Raw genomic sequence first — 24681 nt, 5'->3', positions numbered from 1 at the left:
TTGATTTAATTGCCTTTGGTTTATTTGTGGAGTCCTAATTATTGACTGGAGGTAGAATTTAATGGGCCAAGTCTTTATGAAGACAGGGAAATGACTGGCTTCTGCTGCTGGCCAATAATGAACAGGAGGAGCATGTGCATGCAAGTGTCTGCACATGCACGAAAAAAAACCACACACATTCCCTCCAGATCATTTTTCAGACTCATTTTGAACACACACATACCCATCTCAAGCCTCATGACAGCATAATAACATTTAAAAAGTCATTGACTCTGTTGATTTCTTTATGACAGGACAGTGGTTTGGTTTACTAGTATGGGGTGGCGCTGTGGGCCTGCTAATATTTACCTCACAATCACACCCGAGGGAAACGTACAAGCATCACTTCTTATCAGCCTCTAAACTATAACAAGCAGGCAAACATTACATTAAGACAGTAGTAGAGACATGCTGGACCAATCTTGACTGGACACGTTATAAAACATCAAAGGTGTTTATGGATGGACTACAGGGCTGAAATGATTCTTTTCTCGCCCTTATCGAACTCGGGAGAGCTTGATGTTGCTCGTTGCTGCAATAAAGGACATTATTTTTATGGCGTTAAATACCAGACTTTATTTATGTCATTTCTTGACAACGCTTCTCACCATATTGGCTCTTACATCATTAACCCTGCGTATTAAAAAAGAACAAAGGCTCCGTACTCTGCTGTACAATGTTAATGCACTGAGAAAGTTTTCTATTGTCAGTGCTGTGAGGGTGTGTTGTGTTGTGTTGTGTTGTGTTGTGTTGTGTGGCTCATTATGCCTCTGTAATGACAAGGAACAGCTCTGAGTCCCACACTTCTCTCTGAAGGAAAGTGACTCTAATTAAGCCTCATTTAATGATTGAGCTAATTAAATCAGCCGCTCTTTTTTGTCTCTGTAAGTGTGTTTGTATGTGTGTGGTGAGGACTCGAGCTGAGCCTTTGTACTGTAAATATGTCACTGGAACAGTGGTGTGGGCCATGAGGGGGTTCCCTGGAGGAGACTGCTGTTAAAGTTGTTAATACCATAGCACACTGTGTGTCTTACTCCGTTTATTCAGCTTGCATTTTGCATGAATAGAAACGGTACATGTAGTGGTTTTTGTTGGTGCTGTTGCTTTACTTTTTAAAGAGTCTTAAAAAGGCAGTTTGCTGCTATAGTGTCGCAAACGGCACATTTCAGGAGGTAAGATTGGTTTGAACAATCCAGATGAAAAACGTTATTATTCTTGAGGTACAATAATATTTTGGAGCTTTAAGGTTCCTGCCAGGGTTCATACTTGGGAGCGAAGTGGACTCTCAGGCTACGTTTACATGATGACGGTCTGAACTTTTTATTCCTCGTTTAGACCAGGACAGTTTGCTGTATAGGCACCACCACTTTGGCTGATTGTCGCTGCTTCTCAGTACATTCCCTCAGCCAGTGAGTCATGGTGTTTATCACGGGTTCTTGACTGCTGAATTCTACCTAAAGGTTGCATCTGTTATGTATGGGTATCACCTTTCTATATTTATAGCCCAGTTGTTTCTGAACCTCCTCATTTTCACACCTAATGAGTAGGAACCTGAAACAAAGACCCGGTGCTTTTCTGTGTTTAATCTAGGGTGTATTTAGGTCAGATCCCTAACAAATGCATGTTGCGCACTGGAATGATGTTTCCAAACAACTTATCAAGAAAAGGAGAGATTTTTAATTACAGTATTTGGGCCCCAAGTGTCCAATTCCCTTTCATATCAGTCTCTAGTGGCCTAAAGGGAGAAAAGAGAGGGATCTGTTCCACTGCAGGGGAAGGTAATTACAAAGGAGCGGGCGAGAATAGACATGTCGGTGCTTAAAGTGCTTTTCTTACCTGAGCCCCTTTCTTTGCAAATGTGACATATTCATTATCGAAGATAATCAAATGCAAGAGGGTGCCTTTGTGCATGGGCTTTTTTTAATCTATTTATCTTGGTGTTGTTGTTGTTGTTGTTATTCCCCTGTATCATAAATTTGATTTTCAAACAAAAGTGAGAAGATCAAAGATCAAAGAGCTGTTTTCCCCTCTGTGGTAAAACTAGTGTAACTACTTCTCCCTTACCTTGAAAAGTGGCCTAGATCTGAAACCACTCACTAGCCAGGGACAAGGATTTAAAACAGTGATCCTCCACAAACTTTAAAATACGTAGGTTTTTATAGTTATTATGAAAGTAGTAGTGTACGTCTGTCTTTAGAGACAGATAGACACTTGTGTGTGAGAACACTGGCATCATCTACCTAATTAAATACTATGAGGCTGATATAGTATTTTTATATTGATAATGTGGTAAAGTGGAGAATAACTAAGAAAGATACTGAGCAGATATATCCTGAGTGCACACAGACGTTTGGAACATGTTCACTCTTACATCTGTTTCAGGCTTACTGCATCCCCCTCCCTCCTCATTCTGACTCATTTAGATATCCAACAGCCTGACACAATCTCTGCTGCTACTCACTAACTGGAGCCGTGCACTAACCCCTTCCAAGGGAGAAGACAAAAGAGCTTGAATGATCGATCTTTGAAGAGAAAAAAAGTTGGAGTATGTAATGCCACTACTAGACAATGGTCACTGGAGTGCTGTATCTTTGAGCTGCTCCTTGCCTTGAGGTTTGCCCCGGGCTATAGAATAGCAATGTCATTTAATTGGCTCATAAAAACACCTTTTGCTTGCAGCTCCTGTCCTTGTCTTTTTGCACATGTGCACACACACACACACACACAGGTTTGTGCAGCTATTCTTGCAAGGACACTTTGTCTTTCGTTCATTTGTATAGCCAAACCAAAACCTTACCACTGACTTTAACGATAACCACTGAATGCCTAACCCTCTAACCTTAACCTAACCCCAATTTAAATCTTGCCTGTAACCTTAACTAGTTGGTTGTTTGTGTGTCCATGCACACACACACAAATGCAGACTTGTCAGTGACTATGGCTTTGCACATGTGTTCACTTCTCAAACATCATACCTAGACAAAAGGTCTGCTCTGCGGGGCCTGTTGAATAGTAATGGCTGTGAGTTAGCACGGCTACACCAACTATTTCAATGTTGCCAAGGGGGACAGGGGGCCTCTTGCACAATAGTGGTCATGTTGCTCAGCACTGATTCTGGCGAGGTCTGCTGAAGGGGACAGGGGCCTGACTAAATCAACTGTTGCATAACATTACTGCCAGTTCCTAACACTGCCTTAAGCAGCCCAGGGGATGCAGTAGAGCAGCTGCACCGCAGCTTACCTCCAACCACCCTGAAGGATATTGGTACCCAGCAAATGTGGCACTTAGATGAAAGAAAATGGTAGTCCTGCTCTGGACATTTGTTTGTGTGTCAGCGTCTCCCTAATGTTAGGTGATGAGATGAATCAGAACAAGACGCGATACAGTAAGACTAAAGTGTTCTCTCACTATACTTGGTGACATAGATCAACTTTAATGAAGCTTTACAAAGATATTGATGCGGCTGTGTCATAGTTTGATCTTTTGATGTGTCATTCATTTAAAAGTGCACTTGAGAACTGAAGGAGCCTCTTGGATGAGGGGTGAAACATCTTCATGAAGTCTATTAGTCCACTGATGGTTTCGAGCACTGTCACAACGCAAATCTCCACTTTTTCTATACACTCCATCTCACCCCAGGCTGTGATGAAGACATTAAAATACTTGTGGAAATAGACACTGAAATAGATGCTTTCTCAAAGTTTTAACATGTTTTAGACTTAAGTCATATCAATGTTAGATTTATCTGGATTGTGTTTACCTGTTTTTATCTGCACTGTGATTATGCAGTTTCCAATGTTGCTGTTCCATTGACCTGCATGTCATGGCGGTGTCTCTACTTTAGTGGTGGTTGTTTGCATAGTTAGTGTTTCTAAGTGCAAATAGCTGATCAGGAAAGTGTGTATACTATCTGTGCGTGTGCGTGTCTGTGTGTGTGTGTGTGTGCAAATGCGAGTGAGAGAGAGAGAAATGGTGAGATTTCCCTGAAGGACAAAGGCAGAGGGAGAAATCTCAGCAGTTACTTCAGACTAGTGGTTCTCTGTGGATTAGTGCTGTATGTTTGATGCATCCAGTGCTGCTGGAACTGACTCCCCACTGTACAACACACACTTAAGCGTGCACATACTCTTTCACACACACTTCCCATCACATGGGGCCTTGTGTTCCCAGCTCCTGTTTCCTTTAATGAAGAAGAGAGAGGTGTCATGGGGCAGGGGGCCTGTGTTTGTGTGTGTATGTGTGTGTGCGCACATGTGAGTTTCTGGGGCTCTCACTCTGCAAATGCATCGGAAATTGATAAGATGATGGTTTCAAATCACATCATAGTGCTTTTCTGTGTCCTTAAAACATGTCAGCTGCAGACCTAATTCCAATATGGGTCGTGAGAGTGTGTTAATCGCTTCAAAGCAACAAGATACCTTGCATCTCCCTTTCCTCTCTCCACAGATAGTAGACAGTGAAGTATGTTACAGGATTTTGGACACGCCAGCATGTGTCCTTTTGTCTGTCCCTTATATTTATTATGGGATAGAGAGTGAAACATCTGACGATGAAAACATTTGGAGTCACTATCTATTTTGGCCCATCTGCCTCTCATCTGAGGTCATGTGCCTTAGAAAATTGCTCAGGGAAGTATTTTCTTTCATAACCTGGATTGACTATTTATGGGTGATACTGTGGAAGTTGTCTTTGATCAGGCATCCTAATGACCATAAAATCCTTGTGTTGGTTCAGAGGAAAAACTAAATTAGCCTGGAATCTAAGGAGAGACGTGCCCATCCCTTTATATTTACCTTTCCTGCATTTGCATGACAACGATTAGAAAACTCACATAGAGAGTACCTTTACAGTCCTACTTTTATATTGTGTTCCTGTGTGATTAACTGTGCACATGCTCTCTCTCCTTTCTTTAATTGTTATCTGTGTGTCTTGAGCTTCGTGAAAACAATAGTTGTCTTGATCCTTTCCTGGAATGAGTGGTTTATATTTGTATCTGTTTGCTTTAAAACGCCTCTCAACCCATATTTACCACTTTTGGATGCTGTAATCATTCCTCTCCAGTGTGAGATGTGGAGCATGGGACAGTGTTTGCTCTTCTTACTCACTGTTATTGAAACGATTAGATGAAGAGCTACTGGACATTAGAGACAAATTCCTTGTATGTGTAAACACACTGGGTCAGTAGATTTGATTGAAATAATGGACGAGTTTAGGTAAGATTATATGTGACACTCTTTCAGAGTTACAGTATCTTAGTAGAAAATACCCTCTTTTGTTTACATGTTAAGTGTTCCCCTGTTGAGCTGCAGTGAGTGGATAGTAACAGAAGGCTGTAACTTTATAGAGACTCCCTTGATTAATCTAACTGATGCCTCATAAGAGCTTTATCTGAAGCTGAGAATGAGGACTGTGAATTTTGTCCCCCATCTCTTTCATTATAATTATAAATATAGTAATAAAAACTCATATATGGCACGTTTCTCTGCAAACTTAATAAGCGATAACAGGAAAAACATGGGGCTTGTACTGCCTAACAAGCAAAATACAGTATATACACATTATAAATCAGAGGGAGGGGGGGGGAGAAATACTGTGTGTCAAAAAATCAGAGGCTTTTGTGCAAAAATGTGTGTAAAAAACAAAGCTGCTGACAAGAGAGGGAGCTACATGGTCGCTCCAACAGCAATTACCAAGGGATGATGTTGAAAATAAGTCACTGTCACTATAGCAGCTTGGATGTCCTAAAATCATGTGAATGTCACTTTAAAATGATTCTTTTCAATATATAAGTAAGAGAAAAATTATGCAAAATAAGAAAACCGTGAAATCAAGTGTGAACAGAACGGTCCCCCCAAAGGCTTCACAAGTCCTCAGGTCAACATACAAGCTCTCTGAAAACCTGCCAGGTGTCAAAAAACTGACCTTTTTAATAGTGGTGTTTGTTTTGTGTTTGACTCATTTTCACTCCCCCTTTTCTACCACCACCCCATACCCCCTCTTCTCTCCTTCGCCTCCCCTGCAGATCCCCTCTGCCGGCCAGCTAATAGAGGCTGTGCGTGTGAAGATGAAGGAGAGGAAAGTGCTGACAGAAGAGCTGGCCATGCTCACAACACCAGTCAGCGAAAAAGCCTGACTCCCAGAGCTGAGGCTGGGAAAACTGTCATCCTCTTCTTTTTCCTCCCTCCCTCCTTCCCTCCCTCCTTCTCTCCCTCACTAGTTCCTACTCTGTGGGAGCTGGACTGAGCCAAGCTGAGCCGGGGCAGCAGAACCAATATTTGTGAGAAAAGCGCTGTCAACTCACTCTGGGCCACTGGTGCAACACAGCAGCCGGGCTTTTGTAAATGAGCCCTCGACATCTGTGTTAGCCCTCAATGCACTATGTCTATTAGACAGCGCCCTTTAGCGCCAAGGTAATTTACAGTGCAGCCACTCTCTCCCACTCTCAACACAGACCTGCGGTGATAAGGCAAATGCTTACGCTAATGTTTAAGTTCTCTTACCTCTCCCCCTAATTTATTTGGCAACTCAAGGACTTAAGGGTGCAAGGACTTGACCTGGTGATGCCAAGTCAACAGAAAGTCAAGAGTACACAGAGCAGAATATTCACTGTAACACGTTAGATCTATTTATCATGATGTGATTGCTCTGCTCTCTATCCGACGATCGGAGCTCAGTATTTATTTCTGAAGTAAATAACCCTTGCTCGAGATACTTAAACTTGTATTAATTGTTTCCACTCTGCACATAATGTCCCGTTGATAATCTAATAGTTGTTTTTGTTTTTTTAAATCTCACATTTTCTAAATAAAAAACAGTCTGTTGTCTTATTTTGTGTCTTTGTTGTGTTCTTGGAGGACACTTGTGCTCTTGTTTCTCGTTAAATGCTCTCTCGTATTGTCTTGTGTTGCAGCAGATCAAAGGACTGTCAGTCAGAGTGTGATGTGACTGAGGTTGCTCTGGTGGACAGCAGGGTTCTTACAGGGTTCTTACACCTCTCTGATGATTGACAGCTGACTGTTGGCATGGTTCCTGTCTGTAACAAGTGACCCCTGCTGTTGACATCATTAACACGGGTCCACATGAGCACTCACACAGCAGAGCAGAGCAGAGCACAGGCGTGTATCACAGGAAAAGTTCCATCCTTGACATATCTACCTCCAATGCTTTTATCTATTTCCCCTCTCCATCCTGCCTTATTATTCATTGTGAATATTAAACCACCGTCCCGGTCTCCTCCTGTCCTTGAGTTGGCTTCCTACACTAGAGACATCGCTCTCCTCCCCTTACTGTATAACCTTTTTTTTACTCCTTTCTTTACCTCTTCTGCTTTTGTTTTGCTCTTTAGCGCTTTCCATTTTTCTTTTTATTATGTATAATTAACTATGGTTGTGAAGACTCCTCCATTCAGGAATTAAAAAGAAATAATTCCACTTTTTAATCCCCCTCCCATCTCAAATATATGCTAATGATGTCGTTTTCCTTTATCTTTTTATAATAAAGGATTAGGCCAGGACTGTCTCTCGCTGCAACTCGGGGACCAATTTAGCTAGGATCCAGGAGAGACAAACCCTGGTGGTTAATTACCATTCATTAACATAGTTTGCATCTTTTCTTCTCCTCCAATACCCATGAGCCAGCTATTGTCAATATTTGTCCCATATAAATTCTTGCCTTTTTTCCCAGTCACTGTCCTCCAGCGTAATGCAGCTAATGACAAACATTAATAACTCAGAGAAATCCGGTGGCGCAGCGGGTATAGAGGAGACGCACACAAATTATCTGGGATGGGAGCCCCCCCCCCCCCTACTGTCTAACTGTCTGTGTTCCTCTCTCTCTCTTCCTTTTAGCGTGTAGTGCATAGTCAACATGTTTGCCCTGCCATCCGGCCTCGGCTGACACACGCGTGTTATTTCTATGACATATTCAAATGTGGGCCCCCTCAGCTGGTTCTCCCTTGGGTTTAATTAACCTGGCCTTGCCTTTGACGCTCCCTCAGTGAAGACGTTAAAACGATCTTGAAAACACCCTTCAAACATCCACCCACCAACACACACACACACGTGCGTTCTCCACTAGGTACTGTATATGATTCATCCTGTTTAGGAATGACGTGCCATACCCTTCATTCCTTCTCTTTCCCTCTCTTCTTGTCTTCCATCCTTCTCTTCTTGCACAGCTCTCATTAAAAGGGCTTCCCTGTGGGAATTACTTTGATCAGTAGTTCCAAATTCAAAGTTTTCCTCCCTTTCCCTTTATTCATTCCAGCACAATCATCTCTGTGTCATTTTGTTTCCTCTGTTTTTCATCTTATCTTTTCCACTTTTTATGTCAAACTCCTGCTTTTTCTTCCTGCAGATTCCTGCTGGTGATGTTTGCTGTCGGTCCCGGGGGGTTTTTGTTTGTGTCGTGTGTGACCCAAGGCCGTTGTAGGTTCCCTTGGTCTTCTGTGAGACTGTGCCACCTGGGTGGGACGAGGAGCTGCCCAGTACAAAGAATGGTCAGAGCATTAATGGATGATTGCTGCTGCACAATTAGTCGTTGCCGACTCTCAGAAGTGCCTGCGGTGATTTCCCTTCTTTTCTGACACAGTTCCACTCCCTGGCTATCGCTGCCAATACACCAGTCTGCTTTGATTTTCAGGCACAGACACTTGGCAGTGTCTTAAATAACAAGGTGCTTGTGACATGCAGCCAAATGTGTTTTTGACAAATGTATAATGCAACATGTTTAGAGCTCTCACTGATCCACAGAGACCTTCTTCAGACGCTGTTATGACAGAAGTCTTATCGTGCTTTTGTCTGTAAGTGAATTACACATTATAGGGAAAATTTTAGGTCTTAGACTTGGCTTTGCAGGAAGCTCCATGTATAATGTACTTTTTCATTAGATCAGATGCCACCTTAAGAAGAAGAAAAAAGGAATCCATCGCTGGTGATGCACATATGCTGTGTATACAACCTCATTGATCTTCACTTGAACAAGTCCCTTATCCTCTTCTACAGCACTCCAGACATGAAACGGCAGCAGATTATGGGTGGATGCGGCCTGCCGTGGGAAGCTAGGGAACAGATAAAAAGGCCAGTCACCCGGGGGAATAAAGCTATGTTTTGATGCTTTGTGATAAAGCAGAGGCATAGAGTGAGAAGAAGGGCAAAGTTACAGCATATCTCTGTAACCTGGAGAAAGTGCTCTCACATATTCAGACCCTAGTGCCACAACGTGTAAAATATTGCTGCAGTCGATACCTTTTTGGAGTTGTCCTCGCTTCCTCTTACTTATTTGTCCTGTCCTGCACTTGTGTTGTTCTTTGACACTCGCACCGTCTCCGTCCCTGTGGACTGTCCTAAGCCTTGCTCAGGATATCTGACTCTCTAAAGCCATGGCCTGAGCTCCCGGGGAGAAAACGGGAGAATGAGAGAGGGGTTGATCTGGTCTCTAATCCACCTCGTCTTAAAGCATAGGAGGGAAACTGCAGTCCTCTTTGAATGTGACTGCCTGAACCCTCTGGTGTCCTGATCACTAATCTGGGACATTGTCTCAAATGGTGTAGGAAACATTATTCTGAATATCACAGCTAACTAAGTCCGACTGACACACTGGGGTGAATTATATTGTTTTCAGAGACTTAATGCGTGTGTGTGTATGTTTGAGATATGTATGTATTGTACATGTAGATCATCACTTTTAGTCTTCATTGGTAGTTGCTGTTATCATATACAATATCTCCATAGTCTGTGGTGTATAGCTCCTCAACGCACCTCTCCACCTTGACTAACTTTTCCAGGCATTCATTAGCGGACTGGCTGAAGTTTGGAGGGTATGAAGCAGGCTGGCAGATGACCCCCTATAAAGTAGCACACCTCAGGTAATCACACTAATGAATTCAAACACCCCCCCCCCCCCACTCCTCGCCCACCCCTCATCCGTGTCTCCTGTTCTCTGCACTTTCTCCCTTTCTTCCACAGTGGCGTTTGGTGCGAGAAGTGCAAAACAACAAAGAAGTGTTTGTTTGCATAATATTAGCACTGCACACTTGCACACAGTGGCGGGGGCCTGACTGCGGGACTGACTGGAGGCCTCCCATGAACACAGGTGGAGCAGGGCGAGCATCACTGGGACCAATTAGAGCAGAGCACAGGTACATTAGCATGTTTGAGTGGAGTAGAACGCTGTTGGTAGGCCTTATGAAACGCAAACACGCGACCTGGTGTGGTGTGGGCCTTGTTTGTCTCGTGTGACGTGACTGGCATATGTGCGACACATGACCCGGGGTCTGCTTTCACTGCTTTCACTGCTTTCACTGCACATGCTGGAGTTCCTCTGTTCTTACAAACACCTCTTACTCACACGTTCAAATTAGTTTGATTCACGGTGAAATAAAACATGAACATTTGCCAATGTGTCAAATATTAACATAAAAAATGAAGTCTGTTTTGAGGGTTTTTGCCTCAAGGGTGATAGAAACAAGCAGGAGATTGTGATTCATTATGTTTTACAGAACAGTCAGAGCAGAGCAGGAGCACCGGAGCATCGGAAGACATCAAACCATTGTGAAAGTGAGGTAAATATCAAAATCAATAATAATCATAATCATAAATGATGGTCACCAGAGAAAGCACTCGGAGAATGCAAACATTGACCATAGCCTCTCACTTTCACACAGTTGTTTTTTATGACAGGACAGTTAAGCGTGAAGGGGGGAAGACAGAGGTGGAATCGAACCTGGGTCACTGCAGATGGGCCCTTTACCCGGCTCTACCCACTGTTTCACACAGTTCTAATACAATCCCATAACTAGGTTTGGAAATGCGTCCTAAAGCATAAGCACCTTGGCAGAAGTAATGATGGATACTGGGGTTTCCCTGTGTTATATGAATGTATGTTTGCGATGCTTACTTGACTTGACTGATCCTGATCCTGGTGTACAGTCTGTTCTCTTGGCCACAGCTGCTTTGGTACATTTATTCATCTACGAGGCCATACTGGCTAAACGACTCCCACTCGAGCTTCTAAGTATTATTTTTGAACTTGGTTGAGTAACTCTTTCCTACTCTGCTCCCTGGTCATGGAATAACCTTCAGAACATGTTCAAACTGAATGACTTGTTTCCCTGAGTGAGTTCAAGACACTGATGAAAAACAGTTGTAAATGAAAAGAGCGAGACTTGGTATTGTGCGTGTGTTTCTTTTGATTTATTCTGTTGTATAATTTCTATAACTCAGTTATGATGAGATATCTGGGCCAAGTCTCTTTCAGAAATAAGATCAGTGGACTGTGTGGTTAAGTAACGATGCTTTTCCAAGTGACAGATTAAACAGATATGGCTGGGGATTTGGTTTTCTTTGTCATGCTGAAAAGATTTGAAATTTCAGGTTGGGTCTCTGCGGTGTCTTCAGCATGTTAAGCATCACAGGGATTTTATGGCAGAAGGTAAGTGACTAAGTTAAGTTAAGTTAAGGCATGGCAAGTGTATTTGTATAGCGCCATTCTTACACAAGGCAATTCAAGAGCCTTACAGAAGCAAGTCCATATATTGGAAATTAAAACAAAATCAGTTTAATAAAATCAATTATAGAAATAAAAACTATTTAAAACATTAAAAAAAATTTAAATCAAGCAGACAGAATTGTTCTGTGTTCGCTCTCCCTTATTTGTCCTCGATGTGAAAATGAAAAAGTCACAGGGCTTACACTCTTTTACCTGTTCTTCCCATTTCATATAATCAGTCCCCTTTAACTCAGAAAAACACCGAACAGACAAAGCATCTGTTAACTTAGTATTAATAAAACATTGGAATGTGATTTAAAATCATTAAACATCATTAAACAAGCAGATGTGAAAGTTAAAGTGGTTAAAATTGTCAATATCAGAAAGCTGCAGTAAACAATAATGTTTTCAACCCTGATTGAAACAAGCTGACACCCCTCAGGTGTTCAGGTGTTCCACAGGTGAGGACCATAGAAGCTAAATGCTTGGTTCTGACCCTGGCGACGCTGAGTAAAGTTAAGTTAAGAGTTTATTGTTTCTATTCACCACAGTCATTCAACCTTAGCACAAACTCACTCGTCTTCTACTGCTTTATCCTCCACACGAGGGTCAATGTTGCCAATCTCATCTTCTAACATAGGGCGAGAGGCGGGGTCCGCCCTGGACATGTCGCCAGTCCATCACAGGGACATATGGAGACAAACAACCATCCATACTCACACCTATGGTCCATTTAGAGTGTTGTGGACTGTGGGAGGAACCCAGAGAACCTGGAGAAGAAACACACACACACACACATGCAAACTCCACGCCCTTGTTCTGACTGGGTCAGGAAGCCCGGTCTTCTTGCTGCAAAGAGTGCTCACCACTACAGCAACCATGTTGTCCCTTCGTCAATAAAAAGTGTAACAGTCCAGTGAGTCCAGTGTTCAGTGTAATAGATAAAGTTAATGGCAACAATCTCATATTACAGTGGAGCTCCGCCTCCATCTGTCCGTACAAGTGTTGGACATGCAGGTGTTGCTGCAGTGCACGTCAATGTGGCTAGTTTATAGTTTCACTGCTGAAGGGAATCTCCATCTCCTCTAAGGGAATGAAGGACATGGCTCATTGTGTTTAACACTGCTGCATCATTTCCCACCACTAGGTGGTAGCAGAATAGCATAGTTCCTTACTCATCTGTGGACAGACATTTGTCAAAGAAAGTATATTTTCCTGCTTTAATAACTGTAGAACTGTAGTCACACGATGACAGAGACAGAGGACATATTATCCACAGAGTTTAAAGAACACAAGAACATGAATGTTGTATCTGCCCTAAAACATGTACAACAATAAAGGAATAGCTGTCGTTACAGTTTGATTTATTGTGTAAGTGATAGATTCACAGAAGTGGCTCATGGTTATTTGACCATGTTGTGCCAAGTTTTGTTTTTAAATGAAAAGTTATGATCAAATCATGACTGAGATATGATTTACAAAAATCCTGATGGTCTTGTTCCCTTCGTTCTGTTTGAATGTATGTTCAGAAAATCACCAGATGATGGCGCCACATGTCTGTGTCTAACTATTTGATATGACTAGATAATTGTGTTTTTCCTTTTCTTCTCCTTCTGCCTAAATGCATGAACTGAAATTCACCAGATGATGGCGCCACTAACATTTTTTTTTTTTTTTTCCAACAACCAGATGGTTTTGCAAGAGCAGAGGTTACATTGTGATTCATTTGTTTCCATGACATTCATATTTCTATCATTCTGGCAGCATAAAAGCTCAGATGTATGGTGAAGTAATGATGATAACATGAATGATGTTCAGTTGCTTACTCATGTATATGAACACATGAACACATTGAATTGTAAAAGTTGTGGCTCATCTACATGAATTAATCCATTTTCTCCACCTTTTTAAATATTGTTCTGGTTTGGAAATTCATTCATTCCTCATTTATAATGTTTACAGTTGACCTCAGTTACTGGAAGAAGGTGTGGTATAGATTCTAAATGTCTTGTTTCATAGAAGAAATACTTCATATACTGTGTAGATGTCTGTCTATACACAAATTGATGTGATGTGATTCCATAACAATTTGATTCCTTGCCAAAGAGGCAGAAAATAAAGGAAATATATGAGTGATTTGTCTTTTTGACACAGTTTCTCCAACAGCCTGGTTTAATTATTATAATAATAATAATAATAATGGACAGTGTTTATAATTAACATGATGAAGAATCTCTGTAAGTGACCTACTGTGTATTAGTATGTGAAGAAAACCAAAGCAAAATGAGATGTTGCATTAATCAGAGCTCAGTGATGATACTGGTGGGAATATTAACTGCACATAAATGAAACTTGATATGTGCTTCATGTAAGTGCACGTTCTACACACTGTATTCAGCATTAAACATTAACATTATTAAACGTAACCAGCACCTCCAGCCACCACATTACTGTTCACTTTAACAGGGAGCTTGTACACGTCTTGAAAGTCTTCAAAACTATTTTAGCTCATAGTACAATTTGTGCACAAAAACATAAGATAAGCAAATAAAATAAAATAAAAATATCAAATATCAAAGCCAGGCATGTTTAATCTGCATTAGAAGCTGGGAAATAAACATCTCTCTTGTTGAAATGTTTTTGTGACGTAAAATTATCAGATAAAGGGAAGTTATGTTAAGGTTGTTATTTTATTTATATTTTCCTTTATTTAACCAGGTAAAAAAAAGCGTCTTTTTCAAGAGTGACCTGACCAACACGGCAGCACAAACAACACACAAGACACAGGTAAAATACATGATTACACAGTGCAATCACAAGAACCTATTGAGCTCATTTCTCTGTCTTTGATAATTGTCTTGAATTCCCCCAGAGCTACAAGATGTGAGTGAAAAGCTTGGGAATTCATTTATTCATTCATTTATTAATTCAGTCGTACTTTTATAGTTCGGACCGAGCTCTTGGTGAAACATGTTTGTGACTTCCGTGTGTTTTTAAAATGTTTTTTTGTTCGTAAAACATAATTAACTGTGCTTTCTTTCATTCATGCTTTTATTAAAAATCACCTTTCACAACACAAACACCTTGTTAAATGTAATTTATAATATGTAATACCAAGCTATTACAGCTCAGGCTCTGAAACTTGAGTACTTTGTGTTCCAATTGTGTTGAATGTATATCCTAAAGCCTGCAAGTGTCATTGTAAGTGTATGCATACTTGATTTGTTATTATCATTATTATAAGTAGTAATATTGTTATTGTTATTTGTTATTTGAACTCTACAGCCTTTTGGTAATAATCAGTCTGAATGTTGTACCTGAGTCTTTATCTTTATCAGAGCTGTAGCACATGTGGCCACAATGTGCTGTGTTTCTGCTCAAGTCATTCAAACCACAAGTGACCACTGCAGCCGCTGACCTGACAAATGTGAGTTCAGAGCATTATATGTATTAATCCCACAGTTTAAAGTTTAAAGTCTTAATTATCTTAGCTACAAAATATCCTGATGTTGAGAGTGAAAAGTCTGGGTGTGACAGAGACAGTGAGCTTCTGCACTGTAGCCTACGTATGGATTCATTCATTCATATGTGTGTAGATTTATGGTTACATTTATGTCCTGTCACCATAAATCAATGCCTATTTCTTGGTTGTTGTTGGTTTTTATTTCAAAGAAACATAATCAGGAAATCACAGCAGAGTATCAAGAAAGGCAATATACAGTATACTGTATTATACAGGACAAATAGTATAATAGAAATAGAAATGATAAATAGTGAATCAAAAGCCTAAATATACCCTTGCCCTCCCTTCTGCCAATGGGGCTTATGTTTAGATCGGCGTGGATTTATCTGTATCTGTATCTGTATGTCCTGCTATAGGCAACTTCATGTCTACAGTTTTTGACAATTCAATCTAATTTTTTTCTGATGGGTAGATGATCACACAATTGTGTTCTGAGTAGATTTTAGTAAGAATCTGACCACTGGTGCCGTCACAAAAAAGTGTCCCATTGTCAAGAAGTAAAATTCTGGGCATACGCCGTATTGCACCAAAGACTCTATTGTGCACAAGCATTACTCACCAGTGTGGTCCTCTGAGGAGTATGTATGTGTGTGTGTATAGCTGTGGTACAAAAATCAGAATTGTTATGATCATACTGATATTTTTGATGATGAGGTGAGACGACCAATGATGGAACCTCTGGAGTCAGTGATGAGTTAAGATGGAAGATTTTACTGTCGACAGATCTGAGGAGAACTGAGACGACACCTGACATCTCAACAGTGAGGCATCGTCGCAGATTCTGGCGAGCAGCGTGCCAGCTCTGAGTAATAATAAGTAGTTAGTAAGACTTGGGTTAGGTTTCCAGTCCAGATAACTGGCGTCTTGGTATCTAGGGAGGGAACCTTGAAAGGTGCCTATTTTGTGTCTTATCCTAAGTTATAGCTGGTAATATTGAACACCAGCTCTGGTTATAAGAATATGGGAGTAATTCAACTTAAATTTGTTAGAATTTTCTCTCACAATAATGCTGGTGCTATTGTTAAGCAATACTTTGATTGCTCACTTTGGGGTTGAATCCTATTGCAATTCACTTAAATTATTCCCTTTAAATTATTTTATGAGCCCTGATTTGCAGTGTTAGTCAGTTTTAACAGACCTCGTGTTGTCGGGGAAGCTTTTCCACACATCACACAGCAAAGAGACTAAAAGCTGTTCCAGTTCACTTGCTTTTCAGTCTGAAAACACTGCACATGTATATACATATATATATATATATGTATATATATATATATATATATATATATATACATATATATATATGAAAAACGTGAGAGCTGGAGGGTTATTTTGTTAGTGACGGCCCAGGATTCAGTTCAGATTTATATACTAACAAATACCTGACATGTAACGATTCATAGTTGTTGTTTTTTTAACCTGGTTCCTCCACACTTTCATTAAATCACTGAACAGTTTTGTGAATGTCTGTGTGTCGGTGTTCTCTCGTTGTCGTTGGGCGCTGTCCAGGGTGCTGATGTGTTATGAGCGCACTGCTGAGGATGTCTTTGTTTCTTTGTAACCGCTGTCTTTTATACCCACAGACGTGATACACTGATCATGATATTTAAGAAAATAAGCGGCCTAAAAACATTTTTCTTTGTCAGATTTACCTTAAAATGTGGAAACCATGTCTCTAATCTACTCGTTCCTCAGATTAGAAGAATCTCATCTTGTGTTTTTAACAAACCAAGGCGAGTAAAGAGGAGGTGGTCGCTTTAAAAGGAGCTGGCTGTGACGTCAGCACCGTTTTAGACGTGCGGGCCTGGCATCCAATAGCCTGATCCGGGTTTTAGTCAGCCCCTTTCCTCACAGGAGATCCCTCTGTCGAACACCAGCGTAGACTGGGTTTACAGTTAGAGCCACGACTGCAGGAGCACCCACCCACCCATCCATCCGTTATACATCAAGGACCGAAATTCCTCTTATTTTCCCTCTAATTTGTTTTCTAATCCCAGCCATAGGCACCGTCAAGTCACCATCATGTCTGTAGCGGGGCTGAAGAAGCAATTCCACAAAGCCACTCAGGTAAGAGAAGCCTACGCCAGCTCACACGAGACCTTCATGTTCGAGTCACGCAGTGTTTGGGAGCAGTGGAGTGTAGTAGTGTGCGTCAAAGATATTCACCATTACGCACATTTATTGTACATTCACTGTTGCCATGGCTGCTGCTATTGCTGCTGCTGCTGCTGCTGCTGTGGTTGTAGTAGTGTTCCCTGTTATTCGGATGCACCGCCATGGTGCTGAACTGTGCTCCATCGTAGTGGCTGACTGCTGTGATGCAGCACTGCACCAATGTAGTGACACATTACTGACGCTTCTTGCTCTGCAGCCTCCATCTCGACACCCTGCGCTCCTTCGATGCATCACTGGAAACCACACGATAAATGATTCAGTGGCACGTTTGTGGTGTGTGGCCGTCTGAGAGGCAGATGGCACGACACTGTGATCGTAGTGATGTCGTGTCTCTGTCTCTGGCTCTGTGTGTGTGTGTGTGTGTGTGTGTGTGTACCCTTCAGATGACATTCCGCACAGACAAACATCAGAGCGGCTGCAGTTGTAGCTGCAGCCGCTCCCGCCTCTGACTTCCAGGGCAGAATGACTTGAAAACACGGTTTTAAATAAGTGTTTCTTTTGAAGACAGCGGCCACAGTGGGGAGTCCACCGTGCACCGTGTTATGCAATCAGTTAAGTGCGCCTTGGCAGCGGAAATCCGCTCCGGTACCAGCAGCAGCAGCAGCAGCACGAGCAGCACGCCATGACCTCTGCGCCCTCTAAACGCAATAACATCAATGTTTTTGTTTTTTTAAACATGTCTCTTCCATGCATCTCATTATGAATTAGCTGTGCTTGGAAATTCATTCAATTCAAGGTTACTTTGTCTCTGGCTTTAAGGCCATATCTCATCTCTCACAGTTCACCATGTTGTTTGAACCATTGAATCCCAGTGGCTGTCATAGCTCACCACTGGGTCCTGCAGCTCAGCACTAACCAACACTAACTCCAGGGCTTTGACTGACTTTTATTTCCGGTCTAAGCTGAGAGCTGGGGGGGGTGAGTCACTCAAGCCTCATATAGCACAGCAGGAAGTCCAGAGCATGGACACACAGCATATGTTCCTGCAGTGTTTCCAGAATTGTATTCAGTGTACATTCTAGTACAGTGAAGACACTGCATGCATTCCAGCCTCTTATCTTAACCACCACGTGTAAATGTCTTAACCTAAACCTCAAATCAATTCTTAACCTTCAGAAGCTCATGTATAGTTGATCACTCTTTAGTTCCAGTCGCCGTCTCTCATCTGTTGTTGCAGAGTATTGACTTAAAGAAAGACTGTGTAACATGTTTTCAAATATCCAAAGATGATGAGACTACTGTATGTATTGTCTTTAGTGCTCCTACATTTCACAGCATTCGCAGGTTTGTATTTATAAAGCATTCAAAGCAGCACAGTTCCTGTCACTCATCTTTCATGTCCATTCACACGCTGTCAGGAGCAACATGAGGTTAAGGCTCATGCCCGAGGACACTTGGAATCAAACCCACATCCTTTCAGTCTGAAAGACAACTGGCACTAGCACTGAGCTACTTTTCTTTTCTTTGTTTAAGTCTGTGCTTTGACCTGTGGGTCAAACCCTCAGAAACACATACCTGACACTAGTGTGTCTTTAGTTTTCCTTCTTTGTTGTTGTGTATTTTCCCACAAATGCACATTCTGCACTGAAGCTCAAACACACAGGGAACCAGACAAGTCAATGCTGCTGCTGCTGCTGCTGCTGCTGCTGCTGCTGCTGCTGCTGCATCATCAACATCATCAAACTACGTCGTTTGTTGTTGTTTTGATTGAGAGCAGCAGAAAGTATGTTGACAGCAGTGCAGTAACAAATGATAAGATGATTACGGTCATCATTTTGTTATTGGGAGGTCATATTTAGATAATAGCATCTTATTTCTAGTACAGTTTTCACCTTGGTAATAACAATAAGGTGATTTCAGTGATTCCATGTTATTGAATGAATGCATGACTATCTTTATTGTGGTTACGTTCATAAACAAAGTAAACACAAATGTGCCAATAAGTGGAATAGGCTGCAGCATGTGGCTTGTTTTTGCCTTTCCTGTACAACGTAAGGAGAAACCAAGAAAATCAGAAATGTAGAGAACATGCATAAAACATTGTGATAGTGCTGCACTTTCAATTTGCATTGTGAGCTTTATTTATTTTTACATTTCAACCTTTTTTGAATTCATCATTGAGTTCATGCCATAACTTCACTGACAGTTTCCTGAATAACGTTCATGCGAGAGTTTGGTCATGAGAAGTTTTATCATACTTTCACATAAACTGATAATGAACATATTGTGGAGCTGAAGTTGGTCCTCACTCCCACATCTATAGTGGTGTGACTTTCAAAGGTCACTGCTGCACTTGAGACAGTGATCTCACAACTACCTGCTGCAACGTTGTATTTTACATCTGGCTTTGTTGGCATTCTAATTCTAAAATACATCATGATAGGAATTATGTGTTAAAGATAACTGGCAGTGGTCATCACAACACTTTAATCAGGAACTCATTTGAACAGATTGGAACTAGACAGCAGCTCATGTGGGGCTGCACAGAATGTGTTCATTCACTTTGATGAGTCTATTGTCCCTTTCCTTCACTGCAGATGTTCCTCTGTGTGTGTGTGTGTGTGTGTCTGTGAATATGCTGCAAATATTTATGTGTCTCCTGGTGTTTGTGTAAACAGGTGTAAACGCAGAGGAGACGTCAGTATTTGCAGATTCACACACAGCACTGTCTTCATAACTCACTGTTATTCCCAGTGCTACTGAGGCAGCTCTGGGCTCAGGCCCTGTGTGTGTGTGTGTGTGCGTGTGTGTGCGTGCGTGCGTGTGCGTGCGTGTGTGTGTGTGTGTGTGTGTGTGTGTCTGCTACACACACACCCAGCACATGTCTCTTTCCACTGGCTGCCAGTGTCAGAAGGCCTCAATCCCTCTTTTCCTGTGCCACTGCTTTGTAATCCAGGCCCAGACTCCACTATAGGTAGCAACAGAACAATCTGTCGGCTTGCACGCACACACACACGCACACACACACACACACACACACACGCTCACATGTTGTGGAAGCATGCTTTGGAAATATCCCGTGTCCCAGTGTAAGACGAGAGGCCTGGAGATTAGGGATTAAAAGAATGGGATAGTGATTTGGTGGAATGCATGGCAGAAAATGTGCACTCAGTCCTTTTTGCCCTTTGTCACGACTCAGTGTTGTGAGTAAGCGACAGCATGTGTAACATTACAGCAGCAAAAATGAGTCACAGTGGATTAACAGACATGAATATGCAATTATTTTAATAAGCAATTTTCAGGCATGAGCACATTCTCCTGCACAGTGTGTGAGATTTTCTCAAAACAAAACATCCAGAGGACACAAAATGATCAGATTTTGATTGATTTATTTTTGTGTTATTATGACATATTTATTGTGTTTTTTAATGACATGTATAAAATGAAGTTGTCAAACATCTTCAGCACCTGCTCAGGGACTTCAGATGGAAATGAGCCACAGTCTGGCTACAGTCTGCCTCATTTACATGTGAATGTTCATTAATGAGCGCTGGCCCGGTTTTCAAAATAAATACAATTTAAAAAAAATTATAATTAATAATAATTATATACAATATCTATTGGAAAAGGCTGGGTGATCTTTTCAAAATAGATATTTGTCAGTACAGACACAAATTTATGATGTGATCTGAGTCACTGTGTAAACCCAGTCTTTCTAATGACTTTTGAGTCATTAATTAATCAAGAAAACGAATCATTCTGTAATACTATATGTTTTTATCAGTGTGTAATGTAGTGTTTGCTAAGTAATGTACAGATATTAGAAATAATGAACGCGCTCTCTGTTTTTCAACAATGAGCAGACATGAAAAGAAGGATGTTAGTGTCAGTGAGGCGAAGTCTGGGATGGTTAATGGTTACATTGTCACATGATATACAGTAGATGACATGTTCACTCCCTCGTCTCCAGGGTAACTATGCATGATATTTGATTTACTGACAGAACAGAATAACGCCACTAAACTCAATCATTTGAGCTGCAAAACCATTTCAATTGTTTATATTGGAGCAGATTGTGCATTTTTATAGACCCAGGAGTCGCTAATTGCATTGTGTCTGTAGTTAAGTGAACATCAGCTGCTTTGTGAGAGACAGGAACCCTGGTCCCTGTGCGTGGAGGCCTGCAGCGTACAGTCTTAGTGACAGACTTTATGGAATCCTGTGAGAGAAATGGCTAATAAAAGGCACACGGCCAACCAGTGGCTGGTTTATTACACACAGCCTCACTTTCACCCTCTCACATACATCACTGAATCATTTATTTCACACAACCACAATCACACCTTTCTCTGACAGGAGACGTCTCTCTCTCTCCCTCTCTCCCCCCCCCTCCCTCTCTCTCCCCCTCTCTCTCTCTCATCCTCATCCAAGGACACCCAGGCTCAGAGTGGTGCACGAGTAACAGCTGCCATTTTAAAAAGAAGGGAAATGAAGGGTAAAACCTAGCAGCTCCCAGAAGAAATAGTTTTATAATTTATTTGTTTATTAACCAAGAATCTATATTGCACTGTGGGCCTTTGAATGAAGCAAGAGACTTCGACATACTCTATAAATCGTACGTCATCAACATTCATCCTTTCATTTTCTACCACACTGTCCTCCACGTGAGTGCCACGGGGTCACTGTCGATCCCTGCTGATATAGGGCGGGCCAAAGGCGGGGCCAAAGGCGGGGTCAAACCCTGGACAGGTCATCAGACCATCGTCGGGTCAACACACGGAGACAAAGAACCATTTGCTCTCACATTCACACCTACCGTCAGTTCATAGTCCTCTGCATGTTTTTCACTGTGGGAGGAAACTGGAGAACCCCCCCCCACACACACACACACACACACACACACACACACACACACACACACACAGGGAGAACATGCAAACTGCATACAGGAAGGACCTGGTTTGAATCCAGTTTTTTGTATTTACTGTACGACATGTTTTTGAGTGCGCGCTGCCAGCAGGAAGTCAGAAACGCGTTCATTAAAATGGAACCTGCTGTGGAGAGAGGAGATGAAGAAGATGAAGAAGATGGCGACAGTGCTTGAGAAAGTGTGCCAGGGAAAGTGAGAGTGTAAACAAGGCGCAGAGTGTTTGGCTGCATCACGTCTTTCAGCTCAAAGGTTTTTTTTCTGTACCAACCTCGTGTTTAAATGTAAAATAAATAAATGATGATTTTTACAGCTCAGTATTTAGGCTTTGGGAATCTGTTGCGTTCCATTTCATTTTGAATGACAAGGTCTTTTCTGCTGCTCACTGGATATTTGCTTCTTTTTGGTTGTCTGTAAAAATCCTGCAGATCAGCAGTTTTCAGCTACAGTCACAGTCACTTCCTCTGCTGGGATTCAGAGTTTGAACGTCAGCTGCCATGTGACTGAATGGCAGTTGAATGGGGGTGTACCTAATAAAGTGGCTGGTTTGATCATTCACTCACAGTGATTCATCTTACACTTGTGTTTAGTAACACTAGACTGGTTTAAATATCATCCACCTTTTATTGTGATTCAAAGAAAACGACACATGTCGTGTGTGTCAGGAGTCTGTGAGACCTGGAGTCTCTGCTGATTGGTTTCCATTTGAAATTCAAGCACTGCTATCAGCCATCTGTTGGGAATGATGATACAGAGAAAAGCTGCCAAGATGCCTTTAAGGAGATTGTTGTCCGATGTTAGTTGTGTGTGTGTGTGTGTGTGTGTGTGTGTGTGTGTGTGTGAGATTGTTCTCTCTGCGTTCTAGAAGGTGTTGTCGATATGAAGAGGCAGTGTTGTGTTGTTTGAGGCAGGGTGTTTCTTACAGTGCGTAGCAGAGCACTAATCCTCGTTGGTTGGATGTGAGGTTTCCCAGCGTGTGTGCTGAATACTAATAACTTATCTTTATTGTGTAGCAGTGGGATGAGTCCACTGGAAACCATCTCATTTCCTTGTTTAAGTGTCAGTGTGTATGTGCAGACATTTCCAGCATCATCAGTGAGTTTGCTGTGATGAAGATCTGTGCGTGCCCGTGGACAGAAGTGGGGTCTTTGGTTGTGGCTGACGCCTGTGGGGCTTTAGGGCAGCAGATTGTGAGTGGGTGACTCATCCAGCCTCAGTCCTCACTGTGCCTACTGCAGTGCAGCGTAGAACTGATCCAGCTGGGAGATAGCAGATGGGGTGGGAGGGGCAAAAAGAGTGCAGCAGGGAAAGTGAGATAAGGAAAGACAAGTGAGCTGAGAGAGACAGACAGACAGAGAGAGAGAGAGAGAGAGAGAGAGAGAGAGAGAGAGAGAACACCCTTGAGCAGGTGACAGGAGTGGCAGATAGATGGAGGGAGAAATCATCCATGGAGGAGGAGCTTAGCCAGGTCAAACAGGAGGGACTTAGAGAACAGTAGATCTGAAGGGAACTATCTATCTATCTATCTATCTATCTATCTATCTATCTATCTATCTATCTATCCCCCCTTCCCTCCTCCCTTCCTTTTTATTCCTTCCTTCACCCCTTCCTCCCCTACTTCCTTCCTTCCTTCCTTCCTTCCTTTTATACCGCAGTCACTGTTAAGTCTGTTAAGGCAGATGTACTTGGTGGAGTCCAGAGCTAAAGTATTTATTTATAGCAGCTCATGAGTCAGAGGTCAGAGGTCAGAGATAAATCGCTGAAATTGTCTCCTAAAAATGAAATGTTCTTAATCCAGTGCATTCACTTCTGGCCAAGTATTCCACAGCAATGCAGCACTGGACTGGTTCCAGTGAAACCGTACCCTTCACCCTTCAGTCTGCATGGACTTCCTTCCCTTACACTTGTCCTTATTTCCTGTCCCGTTTATGATGAATGTGTGATTCACTCAAACATGTCTCCATCAAGAGACCCTTTCATTGGCTCCATGGTTTGCTTGGTCTTGCTTGACAGACGTAAGTTTCATTCAGCTCTCTGACAAGTGCAAACAGCCTGTCAGGGATTTGATCCACTCCCTTCCTGTGGAATCTGTCACTGGTTGTCTGACATGTTTGATGTGAACTGTGTCGCCCCCATCACTGCACTTCCAACAAATATTACCATTCATTTCCCTGACAGTGTATTAATCCCCGAGCGGACCTTACAATGAGACTTTAGAATGTGATCAACATGACTCAGCATCTCTCCACAGCTGCTGCTGCTGCTGCTGCTGCTGCTGCTGCTGCTGCTGCTGCACTTCTCTCTCTAAGTAAATATGTGCAGCCAGAATCTGACATAGTGGGTTTCTCAGTGGATCTAACAGATTTGTTAAAAGGTATTAAAGTTTCAATGAAATAAGCAGTCAGCACTATTACACTTGATGCAGTCGCCACAGGGTTGAACGTGGGATTGTGGAGTCAGAGACAAACACTCTGACGTCAGTGTTTGTCTGGAGGTTAATGACAAAGAGAGAACTATTCTTAGCTTCTCCTGTGCTCACATGTTGTTTGGCACATTCTGAACTCTACGAGTGCTGCTCAAGTAAACTCATTAA

At 42.0% G+C, this 24681-nt stretch overlaps 2 protein-coding genes and 1 long non-coding RNA gene across 6 annotated transcripts in view; all 3 read left to right on the top strand.

Annotated features, from left to right (window-relative positions):
• Positions 1–6866, top strand: part of cntln (centlein, centrosomal protein) — a 78314-nt gene extending 71448 nt beyond the window's left edge. Inside the window, exon 27 of the mRNA XM_058641777.1 lies at positions 6062–6866. Within this exon, the coding sequence (XP_058497760.1) occupies positions 6062–6172 (111 nt within the window). The 3' untranslated portion in view covers positions 6173–6866. The remainder of the gene's footprint in view (positions 1–6061) is intronic.
• A 2274-nt stretch (positions 6867–9140) lies between these two features.
• LOC131467643 (uncharacterized) lies at positions 9141–10600 on the top strand. The gene is made up of 3 exons (XR_009241519.1): positions 9141–9904; positions 10005–10177; positions 10538–10600. It is a non-coding gene; the product is annotated as an uncharacterized LOC131467643 (long non-coding RNA).
• Positions 10601–16893: 6293 nt separating this feature from the next.
• sh3gl2a (SH3 domain containing GRB2 like 2a, endophilin A1) overlaps positions 16894–24681 on the top strand; it is a 30243-nt gene continuing 22455 nt past the window's right edge. For 3 of the 4 annotated variants that reach the window (XM_058641315.1, XM_058641313.1, XM_058641316.1), the window contains exon 1: positions 16894–17113. In XM_058641315.1, the coding sequence (XP_058497298.1) occupies positions 17069–17113 (45 nt within the window). In that variant the 5' untranslated portion in view covers positions 16894–17068. The remainder of the gene's footprint in view (positions 17114–24681) is intronic. The other variant, XM_058641317.1, reaches the window with a different exon arrangement.

The sequence above is a fragment of the Solea solea genome, chromosome 10 (assembly GCF_958295425.1).
Source record: "Solea solea chromosome 10, fSolSol10.1, whole genome shotgun sequence".
Lineage (NCBI taxonomy): Eukaryota > Metazoa > Chordata > Actinopteri > Pleuronectiformes > Soleidae > Solea > Solea solea.
Note: the sequence above shows the minus strand (reverse complement) of the source record. Positions and strands in the feature narration are given on the sequence as shown.